Source organism: Prionailurus viverrinus, chromosome B3 (genome assembly GCF_022837055.1).
Source record: "Prionailurus viverrinus isolate Anna chromosome B3, UM_Priviv_1.0, whole genome shotgun sequence".
NCBI lineage: Eukaryota > Metazoa > Chordata > Mammalia > Carnivora > Felidae > Prionailurus > Prionailurus viverrinus.
In genome coordinates, this window is record NC_062566.1 from 57,589,563 (window position 1) to 57,601,488 (window position 11,926).

An 11,926-nucleotide genomic window follows, 5' to 3' on the forward strand; every position below is an offset into this window, starting at 1 on the left:
AGTACAGTTTCACCTTTGAAGTGGAAGTAACTATGAAAGGAGAGAGTTGTATTTCTGGACTATACAATTTTAAACCATCAGAATTCTTCCTGCTTTGAGAACTCATTTTTTTCCCCAAGACCAGCATTTCACGTTTCAGTAGTCCAGGCTAGCATAGTTAACATTTACCTAAGTATGTATGCTCCATCACTCGTGCTTCGTGTGCATGGACCCCACTCTGGAGTCTACGGTAGAAGTGAGAAGGGAAGTTTTCCATGGAATACATTTAAACAGCAGTGCACAGCAGTATGCTTGTACTGAGTGACAAAAGAGGGGAGGCCTTCATTGTAGTTGTAGCCCGGAAAAAGGAGGAGCCATGGGCCTGAATATGAAGTTGCCAATCTGTAATTCAGAAAGAAGGATGACAAAGATTTGGGCCTATCAGGGGTCACAAAGCAGGTCAGTCAGGCTGTGCTTAAGAGGAGCAGTAGCAGTCAAGAGTGGAAAAACAGGGCAAGACCTGGTGGGGATGGGCTTATGAAGTGTGTGATGAGGGGCTCTGGAAAGAGTGAGAAAGAAAGTGGCTGTGGTGAGCATGACACGTGGAGGATGATTATAACCACAGCTGGTAGGACATCTATGACTGACTGCTTGACCTCTCTCCCCAGTCACAACCTAGGCTTCATGTTTAGCTGATAGTGTTGTTGTAGCAGCTACGGGCATTAGCTTATTAGTGAGTGTTAGCTGCCCTCCCCCACTTCCTCCTCCTGCAGGAATCTCTGCTTTCACGTATTTTCTTCATTCAACAAATATGAAGTATAATAGGCTAGTCCAGCATTTCTTAACCTTTTGCCAGCTCATCACATCCTTGAAAAACAACAGTCATACCAGCAGCCAAGGCTGCCATGGCAGGCTGTCTCACCCACAGATGGGCAGAGCATAACACCCATCAGACTTCCTTCTGGAGACCTGGTCTGAGAAGAGGCAGGAGGGGTAAATGAGGCAGCAGGGGTAGAGTTCACAAGAAAAACAACAGTGCTTGGTAACTGGGAATGGACTGATTCACAGATCTCCTGCAGCTCCACTGTGGATAGGAAGAGACAGCCGTCTGCCCACCGAGTGCTTAATACGCTTTTTTAGGAAAGTAAAATGAGTCCACAAGAAACAATTGACACATATTAGATACTGTGTTATCAGGTGTAAGTGGATTTGGCTCATATGAAGGAAAAAGAGTTGTCACCCACGGAACCATCACTCAAGAGGAGCAGTTTCAACTGGGTCCTTGAAACTGCAAGTCTTGGGGGAGTAGAGGACATCTTGTGAAGTTAAGAAAGAAGTAGCTATTCACAAGCGGTGTCCCAAGAAGGAAGAAGGAATGTGTAAGAGAATACATTAGCACCTAGGAAGTTACATACCATCCTGTAGCCTTGGTTTGCCCGAATTGTGTAATGTGTGCTGCGTCCTTGAGCACCAAGGAGACATCTTGTCCTTGTGGATGAGATGATGTGGAGAAGGCTGGGTAGGTATCATTTTTCTCTTAAAAACACATCCCTCTTACTGAAAAGACAGTTGACAGGAAAGCAAGTAAGAGGTTGTGCTAAGAAGAGGTTGGCAAGGAGTGGCAGGGAGAGGGGTCCTCCACAGCCTCACCTCCAGCCCAGACTAACCAAGGTCAGGCACCAGGGCAGCTCAGACAGGCCAGCTACCTATACACTACTTGTCTCTTTCTCCATTCCCACAGGAATCTCGGCCAGCAGTCCTCTGCAGACGTCCCTTGTTCGGCCTGCTGGCCTTGCTGACTTTGGACCTTCAAGCGCCTCTTCTCCCTTGAGTTCCCCTTTAAGCAAAGGAAATAATGTTCCCGGGACTCCCAAGAGCCTCCACTTGACCAGCAGCCTAGCCCCAGATTCCCTGGTCCGGAAACAGGGCAAAGGCACCAACCCCTCTGGAGGACGGTAACTACCTGAACCCCCTAGCTTCTTTCAACCAAACGAGGGGCTAGAGTCCTGGCCCGCAAGTGGTCTTTGGATGGCTTGCCCAGTGCAGCATCTTACATCCCAGGTCAGAGGGCAGAGATGACCAGTTGCAGCAAGGGAAGGACAGGCAGGTGCTTGGTGTGAGCACTTTTCTCACCTGTGTCTCAAGAGGAGTGCTATGGGGTGGCCTATAGGAAGAAGGCCCAAGGACAGAGATCGGCCCTGCAGCATCTCAAATGGACTTTACAGCCACGTCTTAAACCTCGCACTGGGGAAGAGCCTGACATAGATCCCCTTTAGATGCTCAGGCACACAGTCTCCATCCCCATTCACTCTTGGGCTCTGGCCGTGTCCCTTGCAAAAGCTGTGCAAGTGCTGTGAAGAACCTTCCATAGTGGAGACCACTCTTAGGGCTGTGATTTCCTGTAGGGCCAAGAAGGGAGGAAATCCTGTATCTGGCATCCTCAGTCTTTGGGCAGCTCCCCATGTCTCCAGACCCCATTTGCCAGAGCGTCAGCACTGAAGAGAACATTGAGTGCGAGAAGGTAGTGGCTTGTGAGGGTGACAGAGGCTAGAGGAGGCATGCCGGAGGCACTTGTTTTCCCAGCATTTCCTCCCCTGTCCTGCATGGTTCACGCCAGAGAACCTTCAGGTCCCACCAGCAACTGTAGCAGCAGCTTCCACCCCAGGACTCCCAGAAGCCAGTAAAGAGACCAGGAGCCACCTCAATCAGCAGGACATCCTCACTGCCCCTCTTGCAACTCCCCTTGCCCTTCCTGAATGCACAGTCTCCCCACCCCTGCCCTTCAGCCCCCTGCTTGGCTGTATGCACTGTCTGTATTGCACTGAGAAAGGAAGGGACAGCAGGAGTGAGGTGGAAAGGATGGAGAAAGGGCAAAGCTCAGCACCAACCCTCCCGGCCCTAGCCCCACCCGCCTGAGCTTGCTTCCCCCCAGAGAGGCAAAGGGGTGGTGTTTGCATGGGAGGTGTTCCTGCCTGCCCCCAGCCTGATGTCCCTGGTGGAGCGGGTGCTTCCGGGAGGGCCAGCCTCTAATTTGCACACCTGAAAATCGCGGAATTGAGTTTAGACAGATTGATTTTTAAAACTTTTTTTTGGAGTAGGGTTGGTAGGGGAATCATTTAATTTAAATCATTGAGATTCCCCTGACCAAACCCAGACTCTTGTGTACAGAAGCTATTTAGAGGGAATCAGAAAAATGCCAAGCCTTTTTTCTCTTTGAATGTGCTGTCTATTTTTATAACTGAACTTGTATATATGTACAAAGAGAGACACATCTTTCTTTTACTAACTGGAGAAAAAAAATCTTAAATAAAATGGAGTGAGATAATTTTATGTAAATCAGGATGTCTGTGGTCTTTGCAGCTGCCTCGGGGCACAGTAGGGTTCTTAGAGGAATGTGACTGGGTAAAGGGGACACAGAGCCCCAACATCCTTCCTGTGGTTGGAGAGGACAGGTTGTCATTGGGACAATTTAAAAAAAAATTTTTTTTTACATATATTTATTTTTGAGAAACAGAGCACAAGTGGGGGAGGGGCAGAGAGAGAAGGAGACACAGAATCCGAAGCAGGCTCCAGGCTCTGAGCTGTCAGTACAGAGCCTGATGCAGGGCTTGAACCCACAAACCGTGAGATCATGACCTGAGCTGAAGTCGGACGCTCAACCGACTGAGCCACCCAGGTGCCCCATCACCAGTGGCATTTTTAATCAGGCTTAGGAATTTGCCTCCAGCCATCAGAGAGGAGGCTTGACCAGTGCCTGGCATGCTGAGGCCCTTGGAGGGTGAACTCATTATGACTCAGGACCTAGACTCTTAAGACTCAGGTGTGGACAGCTTGGCCTGGTCCACCATCAGGTAGTTTCGTGGTGGCAATCTTAATACCGACAGGTTCTTGTTCCAAAAACCGCAAGTGAGAGATGATCCTGGCAGTGTGTAATGTGTAAAATATCCAGCTAATAGGAACAAGTTTATGGTCCCAATATCCAAAACTGTGGCATGTGTACAAAAATACGTATATAAACCCCAGAAACCAGCCCATTGGCAGTTCCAGTACACAATCTATAGATCTGTTAGCAGAAATACTAACAGACTGAATACTGACAAACTGTGAATGGAATTCCCATGTTCTCAGAGTTAGCCGTGTTTGTAAGAATCATGAAAGAAAATAGAGTGAAATATGTTTCAGTGATTCCAAAGACATCCAGGCTTTGAAAACTTACTTCTCTCATCAGTTGGTAAAAGAGCAAGTTCCCAGCCTCGACTGGCAGTTGGTGTTTCTCTGACTGAGCTAAAACACTGATATGCTCTTGCATCACCTCTGAGTAGGGCTCGTGCTGTTCCCAAGTGTGCTGGCCGTGTGGCCTCCCGAGCCTTGGCTCACCCTGCACACCCTTGATCGCAGAGGGCTGGGTACTGAGCAGCTGCTGCTTACCCAGTTACTGGATCAGCCTTTTCGTTTTGTTGATCTCAAGTAGCACTGTTGTGTATGCTCCCTCTTGTTTTCCCTGCTGGTAACTTTGACCAATGCTTCACACAGAACAAACCAGCATCAGTTTCCCAATTAACCGGTGGTCTCTTGTTGTCACCGCTGTGGCTTCTGGTCAGCAAGCCCACTAGGATGGTCCTCTCCAGTTCTCAGCAAGGCCCCCAATGACATTCCTGCTGGAGCCTTGCCAAGGTTGGCAGTGGCCACCTCTCTGGAGACATAACAACTCAGATTCTCTCACAGCTTCTTCCAGATGTGGTAGGCTAGTTGCCCTTGCCTGAAAAAACATGTAAGATTTGGATTAGAGACCTCTAATCTTCTCGATTCCCAAACATGCTGCCATACTCCCCTTTCACCCATTTTTAATCCAGTCCCTAAAGAAACACAGCTAACATTTCATAATGAGAAACACTCACAGCCCTAATGTTCCTCCTCACCTGTCTCTCCCTTCCCTGAGGATAGATGGATGAAACTGGAACCTAAAAAGTGAAGACTCCAAGCTCATTAACCAGTCCCCAAGTTATGACTCATGCTCTGTCTACCCACTTTCTGAAGACTTGTACATCTTCCATGTGAGAGAGCCCAGCTCTCAGGAACCCAGGGAGCCAGTACCCTAAAATGGAAAAAGGCTGGGGGAGGGCTCTTGCCTGCTAAAAGAAGCATCCCTCAGGAAGCCTAGAAGCCCAGGCCCTAGAGTCCAGATCTGGTGTGGATCACAGTGAGGGCTGTCTCTTTGGCCGAGGTCACTTTGCCACATGAGCCAGCTCTGAGGACCCCAGGTGAGTGAATTTTAAGACCATGAGTCTGTATGAACAGCCCTGGAAATGGAGGGTGTGCAGTGGCTTACTATCCCTGTTTCTGTGTGTAGGGACTTGTTGAGGCACCCAGGACTCTGGAGACATACCCAAGGCTTGTTTGTGTCTGTGGTCCTGAGGTTGGGCTGGGCAGGAGGCAGGGCAATGCCGACTGAGCAGTGAGCGGGGTTCTTCACAGCCTTGCCCTGATGTCTGGCAGCATGTTCCATCAGAAAGCCATGCTGGCTTGCAAGTACAGTCCACATGCCCTCACCTGTGCCCCTTGCAGCAGACCATCTGTTATTAGAGATCTCTTTAGCTCCTGTCAATGCCAAACAGGAAGCTGAGGTGAGATAGTAGGTTTTAGCGGGTCTCAAAGTTTTAGAGATCCCAGATGTGCCTCAAGGGCTGCTGTGAGTGAGGAGTAAAGCAGCATGGCCACCCAAATTAACCAGTACAGTGTGGAGTTCAACTATTAGGGAAAGAAAAGGATTTGAAACCTGGATCATCCCTTAAGGCAGTTTTTCCTCAAACTTAATATGCATGAATCACCTTGGGATCTTGAAATGCAGATTGAGTTTTAGAAAGTCCAAGATGAGACCTACAGTCGACTGCATTTCTACTACATCCCAGGTGATGGCCATGCTGCCAGTCCTTGGACCACACCTGGAATAACGGGCCTTAGAGCACGTTCCACCTCTGCCAGTCCCAAGTAAGCCACCTCTGTGTGTTGCCACCCCAGCCAGGAAACCTTGTGAAGGAAATAACAGCTTTGTTTTTCTCTTATTCCGCCTCATCCACCTAATGACAGAAAATGAAATCCTAATATTTCCAGGAAAATTCAGTCTCATATGCGTTTTCTCCAGTGTTTTGTATTTTTTTAACTGTTAATTCATGATCTTCTCTAACACACTTCCCCTCTAGGTAGCACCTCTGTTAAACATGTTAGGTATGAGAGGTCTCATCTGCTGCTCTTCCTCTGTCTGGTGTGGCTTCCAGCCAGAGGTAGCCTCTTTATTTAAAAAACAAAAATTTTTTTAATATTTATTTTTGAGAGAGAGAGAAAGACAGAATGCGAGTAGGGGAGGGGCAGAGAGAGAGGGAGACAAAGAATCCGAAGCAGCCTCCAGACTCGAAGCTGTCAGCACAGAGTCCGAGGCAGGGCTCGAACCCACAAGCCGTGAGCTCATGACCTGAGCCGAAGTTGGTCGCTTAACCGACTGAGCCACCCAGGCGCCCCAAGATGTAGCCTCTTTAGTTGCTGGCAGCTACTGGTGTGTCTGTGATCCCTAGGCTCACTTTCTGCTGCCTTTCTTGTCATGGCCACCAGACTCCTCAGGGTCAGTTAGCTTTCTTAGCTCATTGCTAAACCCTTCTCAAGGGTGTGGGGAAATTTGGCCGCTCCCCCAAGCTTCTTAGAGACCAGACCCCTGGCTTGTGGTGAAGCCGTGTGATTTGGGAGGCAGCTGTGGTCAGTGCTGGCTGCCCACGAGCATCTTCACAATGCTCGTTTAGACAACTTAGATGGGACACGTGTGTGGAGGGAGAGTCTGTTGCAGAAAACTCAGGGCCTCTGGCTGCCTTGAAACTGTGCGCATGGGCACTTGCTCTATCTATGGTGGCAAATGGTGATCAGAAAGACCCCTATGTGGAGGTTCCTGAGGACTGGGGTGGCAGGAGCTTGGGCTATTTCAGCCCTCATGGGAACGACCCACCCATTTGTCACCCCGCAAGCATCTGGGCCAAATAGTGCTATGGAGATGCCAGTCTCAGGTGACAGTCACCAGGGATGGGTATAAATGGTGGAAGGAAAAGGGAGGAGAGAGGACATGCCTGAGGCCCACTTCCTGGGTGTTAAGGGCTGGATGTCTCACTAATCACCAGGCTTCCAGCCTCTTCCTGTGTTCCCATTTCTACTTTGCTTCCGGTCCACAGACTTGGTGGTTCCCCTTTCCTCTCTGAAACTGCCACCTTGGGGGTGCCTGGCTGGCTCAGTCAGTAGAGCATGCAACTCTTGATCTCGGGATTGTGAGTTTGAGCCCCATGTTGGATATGGATATTAAAATTTGAAATTTTATTTTTTTTTTTAAATTTTTTTTTTTCAATGTTTATTTATTTTTGGGACAGAGAGAGACAGAGCATGAACGGGGGAGGGGCAGAGAGAGAGGGAGACACAGAATCGGAAACAGGCTCCAGGCTCTGAGCCATCAGCCCAGAGCCCGACGCGGGGCTCGAACTCACGGACCGCGAGATCGTGACCTGGCTGAAGTCGGACGCTTAACCGACTGCGCCACCTAGGTGCCCCAAAATTTGAAATTTTAAACTGCTACAACCCACTCTCTCATTCCACCACCACCCGCTCCCCATAATGGCAAGAGGATGTACCCCTGGTTTTCTCCTAGAAATACTGCCAAAGATAAACCTCTTGCTTTTTTCTATGTTAAGGGTTTTCTTGGTCATCAAAACAAGGACACCAGGTAAAAGCAGAACTGGACATAGGAAGTCACAAAGCTCAAGATGTCTCTCACAGTTCTCATGGAGCCTTTGGTTCCTAGTTCCTGGCACCTGGGGGAGACAGACCAGGATTCCAGAGAGAGAGGCCCCCCAACTCTTTCCTTCCTCATAGGTAAGAGTTCCTTCCCAAAAGGCAGGAGAATGTGCTCCTGTGAGCACCCCTGCAGGGCCCATGCCTCTGCTCTCCCATGGGATTTCTGTGTGTTGGGACCCAAAGCTCAAGAATGAAGGCCTGGCCCCAGGGGCTAGAGTGGCCTCTCTGGGTCCAACCTGGACTGGGGATTGGGCCATAGCAATTGGGGATTCCATAGCCTTGGGGATTCCCAAGGCAAAAAGGAAGCTCCTGTGAAAGTTACAGGAGACCATGGCAGTTTTTCTAAGCTCCCCCATTCCCAGCTGGTGATCCCCCAGAGAGCAGCTCTGTGAGAGAATAGCCAGGAGCATTCCAAATGTTTTACCTCCTCCTCCACCATCGCAAACCACAAACCCCACCCTAAATCAGGCCTACCTATGGCTGTTCCTTCTACCAGAGAAGAGAGAAGGGGCTTCCTTCCCATTTCCCAGGTGTGGGAAGCACCTCGTTTAAAACAAGATAAAAAAAAATTTTTTTAATGTTTGTTTATTTTTAAGAGAGAGGGGGAGGGGCGCCTGGGTGGCGCAGTCGGTTAAGCGTCCGACTTCAGCCAGGTCACGATCTCGCGGTCCGGGAGTTCGAGCCCCGCGTCAGGCTCTGGGCTGATGGCTCAGAGCCTGGAGCCTGTTTCCGATTCTGTGTCTCCCTCTCTCTCTGCCCCTCCCCCGTTCATGCTCTGTCTCTCTCTGTCCCAAAAATAAATAAACGTTGAAAAAAAAAAAAAATTTAAAAAAAAAAAAAAAAAAAAAAAAAAAGAGAGAAGGGGAGACAGGATCCCAAGCAGGCTCTGCACAACAGCGCAGAGTCCAATGCAGGGCTTGAACCCACAAACTGAGATCATAACTTAAGCTGAAGTCAGATGCTTAACCAACTCAGCCACCCAGGCATCCCTAGAACTCTTTTTAAAAGGTTTTATTAATGTCACTGCTTAAACAAACCATACCTAGTAAACCTGTCTTAACATTTCCCAAGGCCCTGGGTCATGTGAGGATCTGGGTGCCCAGGCTCACTGCAAAGTGACTAACATGTGCACAGCATTAAATAGCACCAACAGCTACACTGGCACAATTCTTAAGTCTACTTTGAAGATGGCCTCTGCCCCCTCACTGTTTTTGTGCCCATATGAGGTAGCCCTCTCTCTTCTAACTTTTTCCAAATTCTGGAGGGCTTGGAAACCATTTTACCGGATTTGGAACTTCTGAACCAATGAAAAGTACTCTGAGGGAGGAATTGTGGGGTCTTCTAGGAATGATGTAATTGAGCTTCAGTACATGCCTCCTGTTTGGCCTGTTTTCTGGCCCTCCCGAGGGCCTCTATCTAGTAACTGAGCTCTGGATAAGACAAGTGTCTTAGATAAGCATGTTCTGGTTTTTAACCAGTTCACTAAAGCTTGCTGTCTGTATTTTTTCTCTCCTTTTTTTTTTTTTTTTTAATGTTTATTTATTTTGAGAGAGAGTGGAGAGGAGCAGAGAGAAGAAAGAGAATCTCATGCAGGCTCTGTGCTGTCAGTGCAGAGCCTGACCCCAGGGCTCAATCTCAGGAACTGTGAGATCATGATCTGAGCCGAGATCAAGAGTCAGATGTTTAACCAACTGAGCCATCCAGGCACCCCCTCCCCTTTTTTTTTTATTACCCTTAAAAAGCAAAAAAAAAAAAAAAAAAAAAAAAAGTACTGATTAACTTAAATGACAAGGAACAGCTCTGCCAAGGGGTCTAGGCAATAGATTGATGCAGTTCACTCTCAGAAGGCAATGTTAGGAAATACAGTCCGTCATCCTAGGTTAGGAAGAGCAGGGAAAATGAAATGGGTGATCTCAAAGGCCAGTGTCATTGAACCTGATCTGATCTCTTCCTCTCCCCTGTGCCTCATCTTTATGGGAACAGGCTGGTCATCCCTAGGGACTAATTGCAGATGTCCACTGGTTTGGCCATAAATCCTCTGACCAAATAGTATTGTTGCTTATGTTAGTTAGGGTAGCACACACTGCTAGAACAGATCCCACATGCAATTGTTCAAGTAAGTTATAAATCCATAGTTTTCTCACATAAGAGTTTCAATCTGTTGTACACACTAAGGTCCCACGTTCTTTTCATTCTGTTTCTTGCCATCTCCATGCATTGTCCTCATCTTCATGGTCAGTCAGTGCTGGTTTGCAAACACATATGATGGGGAAAGACTGGGGAGGAGGTTAACCTACTGTCTTAAGGGTTAGACCCGTAAGTGGCTTCTAGCACTTTGTCTAACATTCTCAGAACAAGCTTTAGACCCAAAGACCCACCTAACTGCAAAGGAGGCTGCCATACAATTTAAGAAGAAGAGAACAGATTTGAATGGACAGCTGTTAGTCCTCCAAACTAACACTCCAAAGGAACACTCCAAAGGAAAATGGGCAAAACCGTTTATTAAAGATTTATTTATTAAGCACCTTCTATGTGCTGGACCCTGTACATGCATAGAAAATGTACACACACATGTGCAAATGTTAATAATCATACAGGGAAATGTTCAACCTCATTAATAAGCAAAGAAATACAAAATAAAACAATGAGATTCTAAGCTTTTCCTATCAGATTGATTTATTGATTTTTTTTATAAATCTTTTTTTAAGTTTATTTACTTATTTTGAGAGAGACCGAGACAGCACAAGCCAGGGAGGGGCAGAGAAATAGGGAGAGAGAAACCCAAGCAGGCTCCGTGCTGTCAGCTTAGAGCCCCATGTGGGGCTCCAGCTCACAAAACGTGAGATCATGACCTGAGCTGAAACCGAGAGTCAGATGCTCAACCGACTGAGCCACCCAGGCGCCCCGGCTGAGATTTATTTTTAAATGACAGTTGCAGGAGTTGGGGGAGGTTACAAGGAAATGTGCTTTGTTACAAATCCTGGTAGAATCAGAAGCTCATTTACTGTGAGATTCTGTAGTGTAAGCCTCAGGTCACCTCACTTTGTGTGGGCCTTTTTTGCACAGATGGCATGGGGCACTGCTTCAGCCTAAGAGAACCCCTCTGCCTTGGAAGAGGTGGTCCTGGAACTGTTCTTCAACCTCCAATAAAACTCTGCCATTGGCCTTCATCTAGTGTTCAGATCCCACTGTTAACTCCAAGGAGAATGATCTGAACAAGACACTGTTCCACCTTGATCTCAGCTTCTCAGCCAACAAGCCCCCCCAAGGACAGGCATGGTGGTTGGCACCAGAACAGTAAGGCCCTGGCTGACTGGACCATGGGAAACCATGTTTATTGAGATCAGTGAGCGATGCCTATACTGAACAGGCATCTCTGAGAAAGTTACAGAGGTAGCAATAGGACACCCAAAACTATTAAAAAAAAAAAAAAAGTACATTAAACATGCCATAAAAAAGACATTTCCTTCCTATTTTTTCTATAGAAACTGCAATTGCAATATCATTATTGCTTGAAAAGGCAAAGAATATGCAGCCCTCCATACCCAATGACTATAATAAAACCGATAATAATAAGTGATGAGAATATGGAGAAATTGGAATCATTCATTGTTGGTGGTAAAGTAAAATGCTACAGGTACTTTGGAAAACAGTTTGGCAATTCCTGAAAAAGTTAAACATAGTTACTATGATGGTTGACTTTATGTATCAGTTTGGGCCACAGAGTACCCTGACATTTGGGTGTTCCTGTGAGGGTGTTTTTGGGTGAGATTAACATTTAAGTCGATAGACTGTGTAAAGCAGACTGCCCTTGCTCAGTAGGTGGGCCTCATTCAATCAGCTGCAGGCCTGCATAGAATAAGGCTCACCCTCCCTCCAGTCAGTGAGAATTCATCCTGATTGACTGCCTTTGAACTGGAATGTTGGCTTTCTCCTGCCTTCAGACTGGAACTGAAATGTTCACTCTTGCTGCTATCTCTTGTACCTGACTCCACCATTGGCTCTCCTGGGTTTTAGCTTGCTGGCTTATCCTGCAGATCTTGGGACTTGTTAGCTTTCATAATCACACGAGCCAATTATGCTAGATCTATCTTATTTATCTCTCTGTAGGTTAGTCAACTAG

At 47.4% G+C, this 11,926-nt stretch overlaps 1 protein-coding gene across 5 annotated transcripts in view; it reads left to right on the top strand.

Moving 5' to 3' along the window:
- INO80 (INO80 complex ATPase subunit) overlaps window positions 1-11,348 on the top strand; it is a 146,101-nt gene extending 134,753 nt beyond the window's left edge. Inside the window, exons 36-37 of one of the 5 annotated variants that reach the window (XM_047862369.1) lie at window positions 1,721-1,934; window positions 7,701-7,881. In XM_047862369.1, coding sequence (XP_047718325.1) covers window positions 1,721-1,934; window positions 7,701-7,881 — 395 coding nt within the window. Of the gene's footprint in view, window positions 1-1,720; window positions 3,296-4,923; window positions 5,171-7,700; window positions 8,392-11,288 lie in introns of those variants that run through there. The other 4 variants (XM_047862367.1, XM_047862370.1, XM_047862371.1 and 1 more) reach the window with 4 other exon arrangements.
- The last annotated feature ends 578 nt before the right edge of the window (window positions 11,349-11,926 follow it).